This window comes from Podarcis erhardii, assembly GCF_964252035.2.
Source record: "Podarcis erhardii genome assembly, chromosome: 16".
NCBI classification, from domain to species: domain Eukaryota; kingdom Metazoa; phylum Chordata; class Lepidosauria; order Squamata; family Lacertidae; genus Podarcis; species Podarcis erhardii.
Genome location: NC_138514.1, coordinates 30,945,758 through 30,966,812, shown reverse-complemented (window position 1 = coordinate 30,966,812; position 21,055 = coordinate 30,945,758). Strand labels below are relative to the sequence as shown.

The 21,055-nt window shown below is 47.4% G+C and overlaps 1 protein-coding gene across 9 annotated transcripts in view; it reads left to right on the top strand.

Annotated features, from left to right (window-relative positions):
• Window positions 1-21,055, top strand: part of SGSM2 (small G protein signaling modulator 2) — an 82,968-nt gene that overhangs the window by 27,821 nt on the left and 34,092 nt on the right. For 4 of the 9 annotated variants that reach the window (XM_081843465.1, XM_081843462.1, XM_081843460.1 and 1 more), the window contains exons 3-6: window positions 15,896-16,058; window positions 17,629-17,700; window positions 18,523-18,687; window positions 20,938-21,005. In XM_081843465.1, the coding sequence (XP_081699591.1) occupies window positions 15,896-16,058; window positions 17,629-17,700; window positions 18,523-18,687; window positions 20,938-21,005 (468 nt within the window). The remainder of the gene's footprint in view (window positions 1-15,895; window positions 16,059-17,628; window positions 17,701-18,522; window positions 18,688-20,937; window positions 21,006-21,055) is intronic. The other 5 variants (XM_081843464.1, XM_081843468.1, XM_081843461.1 and 2 more) reach the window with 4 other exon arrangements.

The following is a 21,055-nucleotide window of genomic DNA, read 5'->3' as shown; positions in this document are numbered from 1 at the left end:
ACTGATGGGAATTAGTGGCCATCAAGTTCTGGAGAGGTGCAGGTTCCACACCCTTGGTGTATGACCCATCTTCTTCAACCTAGTTCTCTCCAGATGTTTTGGACCATGGCTCCCATCAGCTCCAGCTAGCATGACCCATGACCAGGGGTGTTGAAGGCCTACAATATCTGGGGGGGGGCACAGGCTCCCCACCTCTGATCTACACCAACCCTTCCTAGTGGCTATGTTTCCATCAACCTCAATGTTATGCTGCCATTCTCACTGGAGCTGAAGGGAATCGTTTCCATTCTCTACTAGTACGGCTGATGGCCAGGGATAATGGGAACTGTAGTTCATTAGCATCTGAGGAGGCCAGAGGTTTCCCACGTCTGCTTTGCCGCAGGGAGTTAAAAAGGGGGCATTTACGTCTCCAGTGTTAAATATATTTGCATAGGCCCTGTTTTGTCAGTTCAGCCTGGCTTGTGACATATCTGGAGGCGGCAGAGGGGGCTCTGAACTGCCGCCGTAATTGCTCTGCGCGGCTGACACCCAGGTCTCTGGCAGCCTCTGCCTTTCAAATTCCCCTTTTCACAAAGTGGATATCAGCCTTTCTAAACCGTACACGCATTTCTCTCTCTCTCTCCCTGCCTGAAAGCAAAAGCCTATTACTGGCAATTAAACCGAATGTAATTTTCAAACGCAGAAGACAACCGTGGACAAATTGAAAAGCCCACATTCTGTTGAGAAGGCTTATCTCCAGAATTGGCTTTGGCGATTAAAAAAAACACAAAATCCAGAGGGAAATGTATTGCGAGGGAAAGGGAAGGAATTCTTTCCCAGCGTGCCTATGAGAAGGAGAGAGAACTTTTTTAAATAAAAGGTTATTTAAAAAATAAGCTGTGTAGGCTTGTTTCCCCACTTCCTGAAATGTGTAAAAATTCACACACACAAACATACAATTTTTTATTTTTTATTTTGCTTATTTGTTTGCATCATTTCATTTGAACTGATCAGCCTCCTGCAATCATAATCTGAGGCCTTTCTTCATGTGCCTCCTCTGTGAAAAGTCTGGAGAACGGACATTGTTATTCTTTTTGTTTGTTATTGTTTGTTCCTCTGGTATGTCTTTTTTGTGTTTTCCTCTTGTAAACAGCCCTGTGGTCCTCGGATGAAGGGTGGTATAGAAACTGAATAAATAAAAGTTTAAAATAAAATATCCGTTTGCCGGGGATAGTATAATGCAGTTAATTGGGCCTGGTGGGGTGGAAGGCAGGGAGCCCAACAGTAGGTGGTGCCAGAGGTAATGACAGCAGTGGTTGTGGACACTCACTGGGACTCTGGGGTAGAAGGGAGCCCAGACCGTGGCTGGAGCCAGAGCCAATGGCAGGCAGATCCTGCTCATTCTCACCTCCATCCTCTTCCCTGCGGACTTCTACAAGGGAAACTTTGCTAGGAGGTGGAAGCTGAGAGGAAGGGGTTTGCATGGAACCTTGCCAGACAGAGCAAGATTTAACTCCTGCGCCACTTACCAGCCGATGAGCGAGGGTTAACTCCTGCAGAATGGGCTGCCTGCACCAGTCCCCGGGGAATTGGCTTGCACAGGCAGTGCAGGATCGAACCCCACCTGCTCCCCATCAGCCGATGCCTCAGCTGTTGACCCAGGGGTTCTGGTTTCAGGGAAATGGATTTCTGGGCCAAACCTCTGCTCCAAAGCCATCAATTGGTTGTCTGAAGCAGCTCCCCTTGGCAGCTGGTTTGAGGCGTCACGGAAGGCCAGCAATTTTTTACCTCCTCAATTTATTAGTATTCTCTCTGTCTCTCTCATCAGCAAGGATTGGGAGAGTTGCTTGCAAGCTTTTCTGCCTTGGTTTGCAAAAAAGCTTGACCCCCACCCCGGGGTGCTATGCACATTGTGCTGGATTGGGGGGGGCTCTGTTTGTCTTGGAGTGGTGGCCTGTCGCTTTGAATGCACCACATTTTGCCAGGTCCTGCAGAGCACATCTGGAAATCGTTTCCCCTCCCCCTGTGGTTTTGTTGCCATAGTAGCGGCTGTTGGTGCTCCTGATGTTTTAAAATACCTCTCGCCACCTGAGGACATGGTTGTTTCCCTCTGTTGTGTTCTTCTGCCAAGGAGCAGATTATTGGTTAATTGTTCTTTGTGTATCAACAAAGCGTTTTTTTCTGAGCTGACTAATAGGATCGTGGCGCTAATGGTAATGAGACAATTAGTGCAATCATCTCTCTGACCCGCCTCCTCCACTCTGGTATTAAACAAGCTTCCCTTTTTCATGGGGGGTGGGGGTGGGGGTGATTTTTTTTTAATGGAGCTTGTGTTCCAAGAAGACCCAATATGTGAAAAGAGGCAGGTGTAATTCTCAAAGTTCGCCAACATGCTTTATTCAGTTTCTGGGGTGAAAAGCAGTTCTGCGCAGGCCATTTGAATGGCGTGTTCTTAGTAGTGATGGAAGGATCTGTCAACTTTGGTTCTCTCAATTTGTCATTGTTCACATTTTGCAGGAATCTGTTATTAAAAAATACCGTATTTTTGGCTCTATAAGACTCACTTTTTCCCTCCTAAAAAGTAAGGGTAAATGTGTGTGCGTCTTATGGAGCGAATGCAGGCTGCGCAACTATCCCAGAAGCCAGAACAGCAAGAGGGATTGCTGCTTTCGCTGTGCAGCGATCCCTCTTGCTGTTCTGGCTTCTGGGATTCGGAATATTTTTTTTCTTGTTTTCCTCCTCCAAAAACTAGGTGCGTCTTATGGTCTGGTGCGTCTTATAGAGCAAAAAATACGGTAAATAAATCCTGAAAGGTCACCAGCATTTTAGTGCAAATTTCTCCTAGCAGAGGCATTTTTATATCCAGTTTTGACTAATGTACACATTTTTGCAAGCCAGTTTCCCTAGCAGTATGCATTTTTGCATGTTATTTTCACAAATATCTTCATTTCCATGCACACTTTCCCGAAATAACGTGCCATTTCGCGAACATAGGTTGCTTGGAGACCTGCGCCACAAAATTCAGAAAAGAGTGAAATTTGAAGGATAGCTGTTTCATTGTGCATATTGTTCCAGAGGGCCCATTATACCTCTTCAGCTTTTGATACCTGCTCCACCCATTCTGCTCCCTCTTCTCCCTCTGACCACTTATCTTCATCCCACCACCAGTTCCCTGGCTCTGAGCCTTCTTCCCCTGGGGGTTCCCTTGGGGGTTCCCCAGCTGATGCCCCCCCCTTTTCTGCATCCAGCCAGTCCATGACAGTCCCTTTCTCGTTTCAACTCAGTTTCCGAATCTGGCGGGGTTTGTGTGTTTAAGAGCAACCAGCTGGCTTCCCTTGCTACACGACTGTGAGTTTGTGTGTGCGTGTTTTGCATGGTTTGTTTTTACCTCTGTTAACCCGTCCCCGCCAAGGAATCATTTTAGGATCAAGAGATGCACAGGGAACTTGTATACAGGTGTATCGTTTTTAAAAATACACAAGGAGCTATGAAGAAGGCTAGGACGGTGAATGTAGCATTAAAGATTCAGCTGCGCTTGCTCTACGGCGCTGATCACTCCATCAAGGTTTAGGACAGGGGTAGGCAACCTAAGGCCCGTGGGCTGGATGCGGCCCAATCGCCTTCTCAATCCGGCTGCGGATGGTCCAGGAATCAGCGTGTTTTTACATGAGGAGAATATGTCCTTTTTATTTAAAATGCATCTCTGGGTTATTTGTGGGGCCTGCATGGTGTTTTTACATGAGTAGAATGTGTGCTTTTATTTAAAATGCATCTCTGGGTTATTTATGGGGCATAGGAATTTGTTCATCCCCCCCCCCAAAAAAAAATAGTCTGGCCCACCACATGCTCTGGGGGATGGTGGACTGACCCATGGCTGAAAAAGGTTGCTGACCCCTGGTTTAGGAGATCATTGAAGTCCAAGTCACAGGGTATATATCTTTAAAACTTCGCTGATCGCTCAATACACACACACACACACACACACACACACACACACACACTGGTACCTTGGGTTGATAACTTAATTCGTTCTGGAGGTCTGTTCTTAACCTGAAACTGTTCTTAACCTGAAGCACCACTTTAGCTAATGGGGCCTCCTGCTGCTGCTGCGCCGCCGGAGCACGATTTCTGTTCCCATCCTGAAGCAAAGTTCTTAACTCAAGGTACTATTTCTGGGTTAGCGGAGTCTGTAACCTGAAGTGTATGTAACCCGAGGTACCACTGTATATAATCCCCAAACCTAATATTTTCCTGTGGTGTAGCCCCTGGCTATTGTTTTCATGTTTAGCTCATCGTAGAAGTATGCAAAGGTAATATATTCTCATTAGGAGACCCTGCCAAATGCATTCGCAGTTTTGCCGTAGCAAAATTGCAGAGAAAGGAAGAGATAAGTATTTATGAAAGGGGCAGTGACATGCCTGGTGTGGCCTGCTTCTGCATGCTGATACTTTGAGCTGATAAGCGAAAGGCTGATCGTCTGTCGATACTGCAGGAGGGATGTGCCATTGTTTCACACCACTGCATGCTCCTCAGAACTGGGGGGTGGGGGGCAGCAAATTCCAGGTCTCCAAGCTTTTATATCAGGTGGTAACACCGGATTGGCACACTAGTATCACCTAACCAACTCCCTTTGTTAGGAGGGTTCTGGGATGTTGTGCTGTAGCGAGCAGGGGCCCAGGTAAGCACTATTTTATTTATTTATGTTACTGTAATAAAGCATTGTTCTTCATTCAAGGATTTATCCGGTGTTTTCCAGGGCCTTCAAAGCACTTCAGCACGCATTATCTTGGTAATTTGTTTACAGCAGCTCTGCAAAAGTGGCTCGGTATTTATTGTACCCGTTTTACAGATTGGAGGGAGGGAAGTGGAGATGGCAGCCTAGAGGGAAAGCAGCCTGGTTTAAAGCTGCCTCCAGAATTTGTGACAAGCCAGGGGCTTCATTTGGTGTGCATTTCAAGTCTCTTTGCAAAGCAACGAGGGGCGGATTTGCAGGGGCAAATCAGGTGTCTCAGCGAAGCCTACAAGGAGGTTGTGAAGTTAGCAGCCCTCTCACTAACCTGAGGAATATTCTGGCAAACATGGGGTATTGAAATGAAAAGACAGTGGCTGTTATTTTGATTTCATTTACTGCATTTACATTCCACCTGTTTCTCTAAGAAACTATAAGGAAACATGGATTTGTAGAGTTGGAAGGGACCCTGAGGGCCATCTAGTTGAACCCCCACCCCCTGCAATGCAGGAATCTGAACTAAAGCATCCATGACAGATGGCCATGACTTAAGGTGGCGGACATGGTTCTCCCCCATTTAATTCCCCACAATTACCCTGTGACGTAGGTTATGCTGAGAGGCAGTGACTGGCCTAAGCATCATTGCTTAGTGGGGATTTGAACCCTGGTCTCTCAGGTCCTAGTATGGCACTCTAATCACTATACCACACTGAGGCTGTTGTTAATTATTATATTTAATGTAATACAGCATTTAATTTATCAGATATTTCTTGTTTTGCAGACAAAGGCCATTGCAATGTAGTTCTCTAACAAGCCAGACTGGGCAATCCTCATAATTAATTTTTAGGAAGAATCTAAAAACATTCCTGTTTTGGTGGCTGAGAATTCTGTTCCTGGCAAACCTAAAAAGATTACCTGTAGAAACACAGACACAGACACAGACACAGACACACACACAGCTGTGCCCCTGCTCATTTTGCTTACCAACCCCCTGTGATCTCGCTATTGACTCCTAGAGCTTACCCTTCCCACCCCATGCAGAACTACTAAGTTCAGTTTTAGTGGCCCCTTGGGTTTATCTTGATGTAAATCCTGGATTGTGATGTGGTACTACAAATCCTCCAATGGGGCAGTGCGACGACAGCCTTACATTTCTATGTATATAGGAAGATATATATATGATGCAGTTACATAAGAGTTAACTGTGAAGATTAAGGTTGTCATGTCTGCTGATCTGATGTCTGCCGAGGCTGCTTTTATGAATCTTCTACTGAAGGCAGAGAGAAATTGTGCTGGGGAGATAATTAGATTTCCCCCCCTTTCTGTCTTACAAATGCAATTAGGAGCCTCTGGCTGCCTGATTTCTGAAGCTGGAGACCTCTGTGTTTGCATTACTCTCCCCCATGCTATCCCCAGGGTCTTGAGGTCCAGCTATGGTCCAAGAAGTCAAACAATGGCCTTTAAAACATTGCAGGAAAAGAGCAACAAATCGGGCGGGGGGGGAGAGAATCACAAAGCAATCCTGAAAATAACGAGCAGTACCACACTCTCTAGTTTTCTCTCTGGGAGCAAACATTGGCAGGAGTGGCTCAGAACATAACAGAATTGTCCATACACCCGAGTCACCACCCTTGTAGAAAAACCCCCCCATTTCTGCTGGTTTCCCCGTTTTAAGCGAAAGTACCAAGAATAGCCACTGGTCCCATCACCTCCTGGCAAATAGAAGGGGAAGAAATGTGGCAGTGAGAGATTTTACTTTCTTGGGCTCCATGATCACTGCAGATGGTGACAGCAGTCACGAAATTAAAAGACGCCTGCTCCTTGGGAGAAAGGCAATGGCAAACCTAGACAGCATCTTAAAAAGCAGAGACATCACCTTGCCAACAAAGATCCGTATAGTTAAAGCCATGGTTTTCCCAGTACTGATGTATGGAAGTGAGAGCTGGACCATAAAGAAGGCTGATCGCTGAAGAATTGATGCTTTTGAATTATGGTGCTGGAGGAGACCCTTGAGAGTCCCATGGACTGCAAGAAGATCAAACGCATCCATTCTGAAGGAAATCAGCCCTGAGTGCTCACTGGAAGGACAGATCCTGAAGCTGAGGCTCCAATATTTTGGCCACCTCATGAGAAGAGAAGACTCCCTGGAAAAGATCCTGATGTTGGGAAAGATGGAGGGCACAAGGAGAAGGGGACGACAGAGGACGAGATGGTTGGACAGTGTTCTCGAAGCCACCAGCATGAGTTTGACCAAACTGCGGGAGGCAGTGGAAGACAGGAGTGCCTGGCGTGCTCTGGTCCAGGGGGTCACGAAGAGTCGGACACGACTAAACGACTAAACAACAACAAACCAAGAGGGTTTGGAAATGGCATCTTCTTGAATGTGGTGGAAAACTTAGCAGGGGTGGGCATCCCTTTCTTAAGATAAGCATTTTGCAAATCTGGAAGACAGCCGGACGAGCCAGAAGTCCCGTTATCTTACCTTTGTATTTGTGATGAGGAGGAAAATTCCTCCCAAATAAGCTCCTCTGCAGAACAGAATAATGGGGTGGGGTGGGGCTCTACGTCTTCCTAGCTTTGTGTAAATAATTTTATTTATTTAATGTTCCTGTATGCTCCCTTTTTTCTTTGTCACAAGAGACCCCAGTGCAGTTTTACATGAAAATAAATAAGTCACATCATTTCAAATCAGAGAATGCAATAAAGAGTGCAGTGGAATATAAGCAGCAGTGCTATAAAGCAAATAAACAAGACAGTACTATAAAGCTATAAACCAGCACCATAAAATGAAACAGACTTGAGGCTCCAAAATTGGTCCATCCAGAAACCACCAAAAGTGAGGGGGAAATAGAGAATATGAACAGGGAACTCCTGACAAATGTGTGGCCATCTCTGTCCTCCTGAAGGAAGGAACGTTTCAAAACTGGGGGCAGCGCAATGTAGTTTTATTTTTATTTATTCCAGCAATTTGTAAACCACTTAATCACAGTCTTTTCTGAGGGGTGCATAGGATCAGTGTATTGGATTTGGATGTATTCCAAATACCAGGCTGATGTCCTTTGCTTGATAGGCTGGTCAGACACAAAGTGGAATCTTTACCAGGGTGGAATCTAGGCACATATTTAAAAAATGCTGTGAAAATGCTTTTTTTAAAACACGTTTTAAAAAATAAGTTGAATTTGCCATATGCTCGCCATTGCCATCTAGTATCACATTTGTATAATGCCCCTAAAAAGACACTTAAAACTTTTTTAACTTCATTAGGTCTGCATAGTTCTGTCTTAAAGCATTACCTTTTATGAACAGATGCCAATTTTATGCTTTGACCCATATATTTTTGTATTGTCCCTATGCCAATAAAGGTGATTGATTGATAGTTCTTCTTCACCCCAAATCAACTTTAAATGTTTCCAGCACAAAAGACCCCAGATTTATTTGCCTGTAATTTGGCAGACTTTATCCACTTGGAGGGGCTAGCATTCCTGCAATTTTCATCTACTTCTGCCAAAAGAGGGAAAAAGCTGTAGCCATTAAATATATATATATTATTTCCCAATAACAAATGTGGGAGCTTTTGGGGTGACGGACTCAGATCCTGATAGGAGAGCCTGTGATGCTCCTCAGATGAAGGCGGGGTGTTTGCCGAAGTGCTGAATCAGGGTCTGGATAAAATATTGCGGACAGTGCACACCCCTAAAATGTGGTATCTCCCAGTTGGAACATGCTGAGCTATTATCTCAGGATGGAAGGTGCCAAAAGGGCCATGTTTCAAAGGCAGGGGAAGCTCTGTTCAGAGAGTCAAGATCTAGGAACTCCTGGATTCAGGGCTCTGGGAAGGCGGCGATGACATGCTTTTCAGAAATATTCTTGCAAGGAAACAGGAGCGTGCCGTAGGCCAGCTCTGGGCTGTCGTAGTTGAAATGATTTCCTGAAGCAATAAGGGAGAAGCAAGCACGATTGCGGCAGGAAAAGTCCAATTAAGTCTTCTTTGCTGCATAATTGTCACCTGGAGTTAAATTATAGAGGAAGAACCCTCCTGACTGAGTCTAGGTTTTTATTACTTTGCTTCACTTTTCTGTTTTGATGCATGTGGTGCTATCTCAGCCGACGGGCAGCTTCGCAGATGACGTACGATTTCATTAATTCCCTCTCCCGTCTCCGCGGGTGTTGTGCTGACTCTAGGCTGATTCCACGGCCACTCGCTTTCCTTAATGTTCGGCATTAGTTAGGCTGGGATAGCAGGATGGTCCTGTTGAGACCAGGGATGTAATATACTCCCAGACACCCTTCCCTTTCTTGCCCCTTAATCAAGTCAGCCGGCTGAGGATTCAGGATTGCTCTCCAGTGTTAAACTGCCGGCTTTACATTTGCCAGCTTTACATTTGCCAGGGCAGCCCAGTGGCCTATCTGGTCCAGCATCTTACAGTAGCCAACCAGATGCTTCAAGGGGAAGCCCACAAGCAAAGCATGAGGACAACAGCACTCTGTCTCCCTGCAATTCCCAGCAAGTGATATTCAGAAACATTAGTGCCACCAACAGTGAATGGAGATCATAGCCATGGGCTGGCAGCCACCAAGAGCCTTATGACCAGAACAGGATGGAGATGACAGAAAAAGGGAGTCTTCTGCAGAAGGGCATGGACAGTGAATAAGGAGTATTGGCCAGTGAGTGAACAAGGACTCTCATTGTTGCGAACAAGGACACTGTTGTTGTTTTTTTACCTCCAGAGTTCTCCAAGTATCACAGACTGGTTGGACACAGAGAAATGGTGGGAGGCAGGAGGTGGGGAACGTCCCATGGGATGAAGACGCAGGGCCAGGGGATTGGTGGGTAGGATGGTGTTCAGCGGTCAGAGGGAGAAGCCTGGGAGGAGGAGGTGACAGAAGCAGGAGAGGCAACAGGGTTTAGTGAGCAGGAAGAGGCTGGGGCAGAGAGCAGTTCAGACTCAGAGGCAGAAGAAGAGGGAGGCCCAAAGAGATGAGTCCAGCTGGTGAACAGGCATGGGTGTCTCCCTCTCCCACTGTAAGAAGCACCTCACTCTCCTGGTCTCCCAGAACCAGGAGAGGCATGAAGCGGGCAGAGGAGAAGTTAGCTTCATGCAGGCGCAGTCTCAGATTGCTTGGGGGAAACCCTGGAGAGGAGGGGACTTAGGCAGCTGTGGGGAGGTGGGGGACCTTCAGTCTCAGCAACTATTTCAAGGGGGCAAGACCTGCCGGAGATGAGTTGCTGTGCTCCTGTGCAGATCCTGTTTTTACTAATTGAGAGTGAATCCCAACCCTACTTGGAGATGCCAGGGATTGGACCCTGCTTTGTGTTGGTGACAGCGTGAGACTCCAGACTGTCAGGTGCTTTCCGGGAGGGATCCAAGCCCATACTGGAGCTTGGTTATTTCAAAGGGCTACAGTGCAACAAACGTGCCTTGAAAACACCCACCCATCAAAATAGATGTTTTGCAGTTTGGAAAGTGACAGTGAAAGGCACAGAGAAGTGTGGGGTGAACGACTGACCAACGGGAAGATGTGCAAACACCCTGAAGCAAATCAGGATGGATGCTGAGCAAGTAGGTCCTCTGTAGGGTCCCAGGGACCTTCCTCTGTGGATCCAGCCCTTCCGACAGTAATCTAATCTACTGAGCTGACAAGCTGCCTTTCCCGCTTTCACCCCAATTTTAATTTTGTTGGAGCTGATAGTCTTCTGTGCCCCCAGCTCATGATGGAAGCCAAAGACAGCAATCGTGCCTAGGCTGTGTGTGGGAAGCCCGGAAGGTGAAAAAGCCATATATCCTGTCTCTCCCGCCCACACAGGCACTGGCTGCAATCTGGAGCCTGCCTCGCAGACACAGAAGCCATCTCCAGGCAGGGTATGTGTGTGTGTGTCCCTGAAATGGAATTAACATGCATGCAGATTGGCTGTTCCCTGGCAGCAAATGAAGGTGTTTTAAGGATGCTCAGACAGGGGCGGGCTCGGTTGAGAGCTTATGGCGACGTAAGACGGGGTCAGCAGTACGGACAGGGGAGAGTTTTGATTCAGCGCACCTGGAAAAGTAAACCCACCGAAAACACAGTTCCTGAAGCAATTGCCATGGTGTTAGACGTCTCGTTTTCCCAACATGGGAGAACGATGTGTTGTCCGGGCTTGCAAAGCACCATACAGGCCCCTGACAACCCGCTGATCAGGTGACTGCAAACCTCCTTTGGCTCAGCTGAAGATTTGCCTGCCCTTCACCCAATGTCATAAACGAGAGGGAGAGAGGAAGAGAAGAAAAAGGGGGAGGGAATTGGCTCCAGCAGAGCCTGTGGGCCAGATCTTGCAAATAATTCCAAGTACAGAACACAAATGTTCCGACTGTTTGTTCTCTTTTGGCGGCCACTAAAGGTACCTTTTTCACGGGCTGCAAGAGTGGATAAGAATTGCAGCAAGATTTATGTTCCTTCCAGTATTGCAATACTAGCCTTTTGGCCACCAATGTAGAGTCCACTTAACTTTGCCCCTTCGTCAAGGCCCAGAGCATTGGGATGTTACTGTGTATATAGCATGGCGGCATGGACTGGCTAGATGCAGAGAAGGGGTGAGTGACATGAGCTGGGGGACCCCAAAGGGAAGAAGGCTCAGAGCCAGGGGATTGGTGGCAGGACGACGATCAGTGGTCAGAGGGAGAAGAGGGAGCAGACTGCGAGGAGGAAGTATCAGCAGTAGGAGAGGTGACAGGGTTTAGAATCATAGAATTTAAGAGTTGGGAGGGACCACGAGGGTCATCTATTCCGCCCTCCTGCAATGCAGGTAACTTTTTGCTCGAACCCACAACCCTGAGATTAAGAGTCTCTTGCTTTCATGAGCAGGAAGAGTCTATGTCAGAGAGCAGTCCAGAATCAGAGGCAGAAGCGGAGAGGGTGAGGTCAAGAGGCAGAGATGAGACAGGCTGCAACAGGAGCCAGGAGCTCTCCTGCTGCTGTTGTGACCAGCTCCCTTTCCCTCTGGTCTCCCAGACCCTGCAGATGTATGAAGAGGGCAGAGCAAAGAGAGACAAGACAACGGAGCCTCAGATTGCTTGGGAAGGAACTGGGTAGGAGGAGCCTTAGAGAGCAGTGGGAAGGCGGGGATTTTCAGTCCTCGTGACTGCCTCATTGGGACAGTTCCCTGCTGAGAAGAGTTGCTGTGATCACTAGGCCCACGCTGTTTTCTTTCTTTGAATAAAGAGTTAACTTCACTCAGTGTTTTATTGCTGACCTATGCATGATTCCGGCTTCTGACACATGAGTATCTGACCGCTTTAGGGATTTTCCAAGGCGGTGACTTTCATCTAGAAAGGTGCCACTCTAAAGAATGGCCAGATCGTATGTTTCAGTGCCGCCCCTGGCATACCACAGTGCCAGAAGGTGTCCAGGGATGCCACATGTTTTAAAGGTGTTGTGTGTATGCAGCCTGAATCTCTGGGAGTAAATTTGGACAGTAATGTTGGCACCAGGGGGCCTCACTGGAGGAAGCATTCCATGATTTGGGGTGGGTGGGTGGAGATCACCACCGAAAAGACCCTCCTCCCATCTAACCCAGTTACCTCCATATGATTAAGACTGAGGAGCTGAGACTGGCAGGGTGAGAAAAGCAGGAAGTTCTCCCCACTGGTGTAAGGACCTCTCTAGACTTTTTTGGGGGGGGGGCATGTGTATTCAGTAACATGTCATTGATGCTATAATGGTCGCTTAGTGGTGGATCTCTACTGGATTTATACTGCCCTGTCTGCACGTCATTCCGCTTGTCCTGTGAGTCTTCCCCATTATTGCCACCTGGAGGGGCGCTCTTCCTAGAATCATAGAATTGTTGGAAGGGACCCCGAGGGTCATCTAGTCCAACCCGCCGCAGCGCAGGGAATCGCAGCTTAAAGCACACATAACAGATGGCCATCCAGCCTCTGCTTAAAAACCTCCAAAGGAAGGAGAGCCCGCAACAAAAGTGGGACAGAACACAAAACTCCGGAACGTTTTGTGGTATGAAAAGTTACTGGATTTCAGCAGGAAGCTTCAGGGCACGTTCCAATTTGATACGAAGCAGGGTGCAAAACCTTTTAAAGTGCAAACAGGAGGGAAAATGGCGTTATAACCAACCCCAATACAACCATGAGCACAAATTTTCACGAACACAGAATGAAAACAGAGCCTGCGGAGTCATGCTTCATTTTCTCGGAGCCTTTGGTGCTTATCGATGGAGCTGTGTAAGTCGCAGAAAGATTCCCCCCCCCCTAAAAAAAGACGCAGAGTTTCCTCTCCCTCACTCTCCTTACATGTTTGAATGAAATGTGTGATTTTTCTCCAGCCATGCCCGGGTGTGAATGCAAAGGCTTGGTATTTTTCCACTGCTGTGCTACGAATGTTCCGAGTTTGGGTCTGAGATGTTTAGCCTTTTTTTCCTTTAAAAAAAAAGCAAAATGAAGCCTATCTTCCCAATGGATAATGCCTTTCTCCCCCACCCTCCTCCCTTGTTTTTTCCCCAAAAAGGCTGCAAAATGCGAGTTTCTTTCCCCAGAGGTTGCTCTCAGTAATTGACACAGGCAAAGGCAAGCACTTGTGGTCAGATCAATCTGGAAAAGAGGCAATCCGCTTTATGCTATCATTTTCTTTGGGAGGGCTGTGGGGGTTGGAGGAGCGACCAGGGAGGGGGCCGGAGGATGCTGTCTCTGAGATGTCCGTTCTCCCTGCCTCTTTCTTCCCTTTACGAATTTAATCACCGATCAACTGGGGTTGATCATGGATGAAGCATTCCGTGGGTGTTAAGCGCCAAGATTGCGATGCGGCTCAGTCCACTTGGTAACTACAGAATTCAATACGTGGGCATCTTCTGAAGCGGCAGGAGAACTCATTGTGAAGGGTGGGGGGTGTGTGGAAAAGCTAAATTCAGCCTCCAGTAATTTTGCAAGCACGTTTCGGACTTCTTTATCGGTGCCTCAGAGTTGTTAAACGCTTCTTGCTTCCGGGTGATCAAAAGCAGTGCTGGGGTCCTGACCTCCCTCGCTTCAGGAATCTCAATCTGTATCGCCTGGTCTGCCGCGGGAGCCCTTTTTGTTTGTTGCTCCAGGAAGGGATTTTGGGCAGACCCACAAGGAAATAGGGAGGGGGTATCACTGTGTGTTAAACCACAGAACCTAGGACTTGCCGATCAGAAGGTCAGCGGTTCGAATCCCCGCGACAGGGTGAGCTCCCGTTGCTCGGTCCCTGCTCCTGCCAACCTAGCAGTTCGAAAGCACGTCAAAGTTCAAGTAGATAAATAGGTACCACTCCAGAGGGAAGGTAAACGGTGTTTCCGTGTGCTGCTCTGGTTCGCCAGAAGCGGCTTAGTCATGCTGGCCACATGACCCGGAAGCTGTACACTGGCTCCCTCGGCCAATAAAGTGAGATGAGTGCTGCAGCCCCAGAGTCAGTCACGACTGGACCTCATGTTCAGGGGTCCCTTTACCTTTACCTTTTATGCTTTGGAATGGGCACACTGGAAATTTACGTGGGCCATAAACAGACGCGTTTGAATCCCTAATCTCTCGTTGCCATGGGTGCCTTCTGCCCCGCTCGGATCTGGTCTGGCCTGGCAGCTTCAGATAGGGGGAAAAAGGAGGAAATGGAAGGGACAGGGCTCTGTCTTCTCACTGCGAACCAGGCGCTGCCTTCATAGGTGGGATCGGTTCATGCACCTGCCCAGGTGAGCCATACATGTGGGCACACAGCAGGCCAGCTGGGCAAGAGGGTCCTGCTCATGCTGCCTCATCTTTAAAAGCTTGGCGGGAGGGGCGTGTCCACTATTGGGACGTCTTCTGTTTGGTTGTGAACCTCTTCCGTTGATCGTGTGCCTTGGAATCTCGACTTCTGGACTTTGCTGAGCCTGTCCTGCTCTTAGCCAGAATGAAGAGCTCTTCCTTGCTTGCAAGCAACAGCAGTGTTTGAAATGAGCCTGGTGTCTGGCGCATTTTGCACCTGGCTATTGACCACGTGAAGATGCCTGGGTGCCAGGATGGTCCCACCCTGACATCTCCACCATCTGGAGGTGCATGCCTGGGGAATCCTTGGATCTGGACTGTTTCCAGATGTTTCCACTGGACTGTTTCAACACTAATACCCTCTCCCTTAGAATTTTATCCGTTTTTTGTTTGCACAATGGGCATGAATTTCTGGACCCAAAATGCTTTTTCTGTGCAGCCTGAGCAGCAGCAATCACCATTAAGAAAAAGAGGTCAGAATAGGCCAATGTCTCTGGATCAAGTGACTTTTCTTCTTTTAAGTTGTCAAAGTTCTTGACCTAGCTCTAGGTTGCCACTTGAACTAGCCGGATGTTTAATAGAGAATCAATCATAGTCAGTCCATCATTTGAAAAAAATGAGACTTGAGAGCTGTCTTGCCCCAAAATGACAACTAGATATTCTGTTTTGACAACTTTAACCTTGGTCTGTGGGTTAAACCACAGAGCCTAGGACTTGCCGATCAGAAGGCCGGCGGTTCGAATCTCCGCGATGGGGTGAGCTCCTGTTGCTCGGTCCCAGCTCCTGCCAACCTAGCAGTTTGAAAGCACGTCAAAGTGCAAGTAGATAAATAGGTACCGCTCCGGCGGGAAGGTAAACGGCGTTTCCGTGCGCTGCTCTGGTTCGCCAGAAGCGGCTTAGTCATGCTGGCCACATAACCCGGAAGCTGTACACCGGCTCCCTCTGTCAATAAAGCAAGATGAGAGCCGCAACCCCATTGTTGTCTGTGACTAGACCTAATGGTCAGGGGTCCCTTTACCTTTACCTTTAAGGAGCTATTTGGCACCTAGCTTATACATCTGAGTTTCTAACACTGAACCACAGCCACTGTCATTGTGTTTTGCGACAGGAGCCTGATGGTAGTCAGAGGTAGTTCTTCATTTGTATGCCCAGCTCATCCCAGGTCATAGCTTAGGGTGGGATGCAGTTAAGCAATTGGCTCCTCCCCCTGAAGCTCCATCTTGTAGCCTTGTAGTCTTCGCCACCCAGGCTCTTATTTTATACCTGGCTATGGTTGATGGACCACTGAGTCCATCCACCCTGAGCTTCCGGGGACACCCACACCAGAACTACACCGTCCTTTTGCTCCTATTGTTAAACAGGAGCCTCTGTTTGCTCTGAGACCACAGAACTCTGCAGCGGAGTGGGGTTTGCTCCTTGACACTCTTGCCTTCTTCTCTCCTCCCAGGAGTGGTGGAAGCTTGCCTTCTGCACATGCTCAAGAGACGGGCAGCCGGCTTCCTGCGGACCGACAAGATCGCCGCCCTCTTCACCAAGGTCGGCAAGACGTACGACGTTGCCAGCGACGTGTGCAGGAAAGCCCAGGAGCTGCTGCAGCAGGTAGAAGGCAGGTGAGGGTTAAGGTCCGCCTCCGAAGGGAGTCCGCAGCTCAGTGACGAAACCTTGTTTTGCAGAGTTTGCCCGCCCGTCCCCCAGCCCAGTCCCAGAGATAGATCTGCAGTGTTTTCAGCTGAAAGACTGGAGCGTGTTGATTTCTGCATATATAGATAGGTAGCCGTGTTGGTCTGCCATAGTCAAAACAAAATAAAAAAATTCCTTCCAGTAGCACCTTAAAGACCAACAGTAGCACCTTAAAGACCAACTGACTTAGTTGGTCTTTAAGGTGCTACTGGAAGGAATTTTTTTATTTTGTTTTGATTTCTGCACACTGCAAAGGGCTGGCATCGGGGGGGGGGGGGCATAGCTGTCAACTTTCAGATTTGAAAATAAGGGACCAGCAGCCTCGAAAATAAGGGACCAGCAGCCTCACTTGTCCCGGGGACAGTTTACGGGATATCTAACAATCCGGGAAAGCAGCGGGAAACGGCACTGGAATAAGGGAATTTCCCGCAAACAAAGGGAAGGTTGACAGCTATGTTGTGGGGCGGTATCCTTGCGCAGCGGCCAAGGACCCCGGCACTCTCATGCCCCCCCCCACCTTGATGCCAACTTGCAGGAGCACATTTTAACAGACTGGCTCCAGGCACACATTGCAAGGCTAAGAGAGACCTTACTTGCACTCTTAAGAGGTCACCTCAGACAGGTTTTTCGGGTCCTTTTATTCCTTGCCCTGTTTAAATATTTGCTTCAGCTGTGCTGCCACATTCTGAACAAGTTTATATTTAAATAGCCCATGTGGTGATGTGAAAAGGTTGCACGATGGCTCTGCAGCAGATATGAAATCAGTGCTGAAAGGGTGTGTGTGTTTATTTTAAAAACAAACAAACAAACATTTTATAACGTATATAAAATGGAGAGAACAACTCGTAACAGCAGACAGAAATCAAAAGGTGAAAAAAGAAAACTATAAAATAGGCACACAAAATGAGTACAGTTGCTCGGGTTTTAACACGGGGTTAAAATAACAAAATCCAAGTAAGGACTGTCTGTATTATCAGATTATCAAGTATAGTTCCTGAATTGCTAAACTGGTGACAAGGGTTGTCTTGAAAATGATGGTTGGGCATAAAAGAATGCCAAAGCATTTTAAAAAGTGTTCTAGTCCTTCCTAAAATCTCAAATTATGCATAATTTTCTCCATTTATAGCTATATTCCGTACCATGAGTTTTCTAGTATCATCAATTTTGGACAACAATGGTTTATTTAGCAATATTTATCGTTTCTGTCAAAATCAAGCCATCCTTTGTTTTTGTGAATGCTCTAGGAGGCTACTCAAATTGGCAAGGTGTTATGGGGGGGGGGGAGCCGATCTCTCTCGCACCCCTTCTCCCCTGAGACTTGTTCCAGTTTAACCCAGAATCCCCTGGGAACACACTGTTCTAGGTGCTGACTGTTTTGTCTGTGTTAGCCCAGACCCCAAAGGCATGACCCCCAAAAGTGCAAGTGTGCCCATGTGCACGCTCGCTCATACACAAACACCCACCCTCAAAAGAATCCATCTTTCTTTTTTCCCTTTTCAGGTCACCTTTAAGAAAGCTGGAGAATATAGTGAGGAGTTTCAGCTATCAGCCAGCGCCTCTTTCTCTCCTCAGGTTACTAGTTTATGTCAAGTGAGAATAAGGTGGGGTAGTCCAGCCTACAGCAATCTGGTGCCTTCTGGATGTTTAGGACTACAACTCCCATCAGCCCCAGCTCCCAGGGACTGCTGGGAGTTGTAGTCCAGAGCATGCACCATATTGCCAAAGGCTGAGCTAGACAAATAAGGGTTTTTATTTTCTTTCCCCATAGTCCGGCAGATTGAAGGAGGGAGCAAAAATGTTTCTGATGGATTATTTTTCTCCCCCTCCTTGCCGCCCACCCCCCACATCCATCCTCTCCGGTTTAAACTAGTTTACTAATGTCAGTAAGGCTTGTTTTACTCCTATCAGCTGTTGCTTTGACACTCTTTCGAAAACAGACCAATTAGGCCTTCTGGTTTGGAAATGGTAGCTCCAGTCAACGCACGAGCACAGGGTGAACATAACAACATCACAAGTGTGGTTCAAACACCTGCCTAATGCTAGAACAGGGAGATATCCAATGGAGCCAAATGTCGGACAATGCAGGGCAGATCGAAGGAAGTTTATGGAGCGCATAAACTGTGGAACTCACTGCCACAGGAGGCGGGGATGGCCACCAGCTTGGAGGACTTCTGAAGGTGATTAGACGAAATCAGGGACAAGGCTGTCAATGGCTACCAGCCATTTATAGGTGCTCTTCCCCCAGATGTGACCCCTTGAGGGAATGCAGGCCTTGCATTTGGGGCGGGCACAGAGTTGTCAGTCCCTCTCCAGACAAATTAAACCGTGTTTGCGATGAAGCTTTTAAACTCTCTCTTTTTTGAGAGTTTTTGGGCTTTCTTTATTTCTCTTTAGCAGGAGAAGTCAGCCCGCTGGCCAGGAATCCCTCAAGAGGCAGGCGTCCACCACGAGCAAAGCCCCTGCCCTGACCCCACAAGCCATCAAGCACATCTGGGTTCGCACCGCTCTGATCGAAAGGGTGCTGGACAAGATTGTGCAGTACGTGGTGGACAACTGCAGGTAAGGGACGTGCCGGAGCTTGGCTTTGTTTTGTTTTCCAAAAGGGAAGAGAGCCACAAGTGGCGCATGCTGTCGTTATAAAAAAGCTATCAATGGCTGGGGGAGGGGACATGACCTTTTTCAGCCTGAGGGCTGCATTCCTTTCTGGGCAACGTTTCAGAGGCCAGTGGGCAGAGCAATGAATGGAGGCTGTCTCATCATTAGTAATAATTTTGATTTATTGCCCATCTTTTACCCTAAGACTCCAGAATGGACCATTTTAATTTAAAAAGCAATGTTGAAAACAGTTAAAACAAATTAAAATCACAACTCGACTGAGTCTTTCTTTCTTTCTTTCTTTCTTTCTTTCTTTCTTTCTTTCTTTCTTTCTCTCTCTCTCTCTCTCTTTCTTTCTTTCTTTCTCATCTATCTAATCTGTATCTATCTCTATCTATCCATCATCTGTCTGTTATATAACTATATCTATCTATCTATAATATCTATATCTATCTATATCTATATCTGTCTATCTATCGATCTATCGATCTATCATCATCTATCTATCTATATCTATCTATCCATCCATCATCTATCATGTATCTATCTCTATCTATATCTGTCTATCTATCTATCTATTGATCTATCATCATCTATCTATATCTATCTATCTATCTATCTATCTATCTATCTATCTATCTATCTATCTATCATCTATCTATCTATCTATCTATCTATCATCTATCTATCTATCATCTATCTATCTATCATCTCTCTCTCTCTCTCTCTATCTATCTATCTATCTATCTATCTATCATCTATCTATTTTATTTTCCTTTCTTCTGTTTCTTTTTTCCATCTTGCTTCTCTTCTCTTTGCTCCTGTTTCTTTTTAGATTGGATTTTTTAAAACACTTCTTTTATTCTGGCATTGGGCATAATCTTTGAGTATCAATAGCAGCACACCTGGAACTAGAGACGATGCTTTCCTTCTCACCGGTCGATGCAGAGCAGCTGGCTTCCGTTGCGCCAGTTCCCTTTCCATGTTAGCAATATGCCTTAAATATGCCTTAAAGAGAGGCTCCTGTGTGCTGTGCCCCCAAATCTGTACGAACAAATGCTGATGCTGCCTCTTTCATTTTTGTAAAAAAAATGCCTTATGGGCAGCAGCCAAGGCAGGCCACCGAGTTGCAAAGGCAGCCCACGGCTTCTTTTTTAAAAAACCAGGAAAATATTCCTGGGCGGTGGGAATGACATCAGCACTCTTAGGGGAAAGAGTGAGGACTCCTGTTCCCTCTAGTGGTGAAATGCCACCATTCCCACCATAGAATCAGAGGGATGGAGAATTGTAGACGGAAGGGGGGACGCGGGTGGCGCTGTGGGTTAAACCACAGAGCCTAGGGCTTGCCGATCAGAAGGTCGGCGGTTCGAATCCCCACGATGGCTCGGTCCCTGCTCCTGCCAACCTAGCAGTATGAAAGTACGTCAAAGTGCAAGTAGATAAATAGGTACCACTCCGGCGGGAAGGTAAACGGCGTTTCCGTGCGCTGCTCTGGTTCACCAGAAGCGGCTTAGTCATGCTGGCCACATGACCCGGAAGCTGTACGCCGGCTCCCTCAGCCTATAGAGCGAGATGAGCGCCGCAACCCCAGAGTCAGCCACGACTGGACCTAATGGTCAGGGGTCCCTTTACCTTTTCAGGTCCAACCACCTGCGATACAAGAATATGCAGGGATAGAGCCTGCAGCCTTGGCATTATCAGCACCCACGCTCTAAGCCAGGCAACCTCGGCCCGCCAGATATTTTGGGACTACAACTCCCATGATCCTTAGCTAACAGGCCCAGTGGTCAGGGATGATGGGAATTGTAGTCCCAAAACATCCAGAGGGCTGAGGTTGCCTATGCCTGCTCTAAGCAGCTGAGCTAAGAAGTATGAGGGCGAACTGAGGTTGGTGGAGCAGACCTCCCATTCTCCAGCCTCCACTCTGGCCTGGAGAATGGCTGCCAGTCTGAGCAGGCAACCCTAGGCTCAAGGAGCCAATGCTTTGCCAGGGTATATAAGGCAGGGGCCCCTGTGTAAGAAAGCCAGCCCTGCTTTTTTTGTTTCAGGCTTCGCTCCTTTCAAAACGTGGCCTGTGTTTAAATAATAATAACCGGAAGAGCCTCTCTCTCTCCTCCGCGCGGCAAACTTCATTAACGCCCGTGCTCCTTTTTTTTCACTGAAAGGTAAATGTTATTTTATCGCCGGTCGTTTTGTGTGGTTGCTCTCTTCCAGCAAATATTACGAGAGAGAAGCTCTGCTGGCAGATCCGGTCTGTGGGCCCATCTTGGCCTGCCTGTTGGGTGAGCATCTTTCAAATGTTATTTCTGTGTGCTTTGGAAGAGCGCTGTTT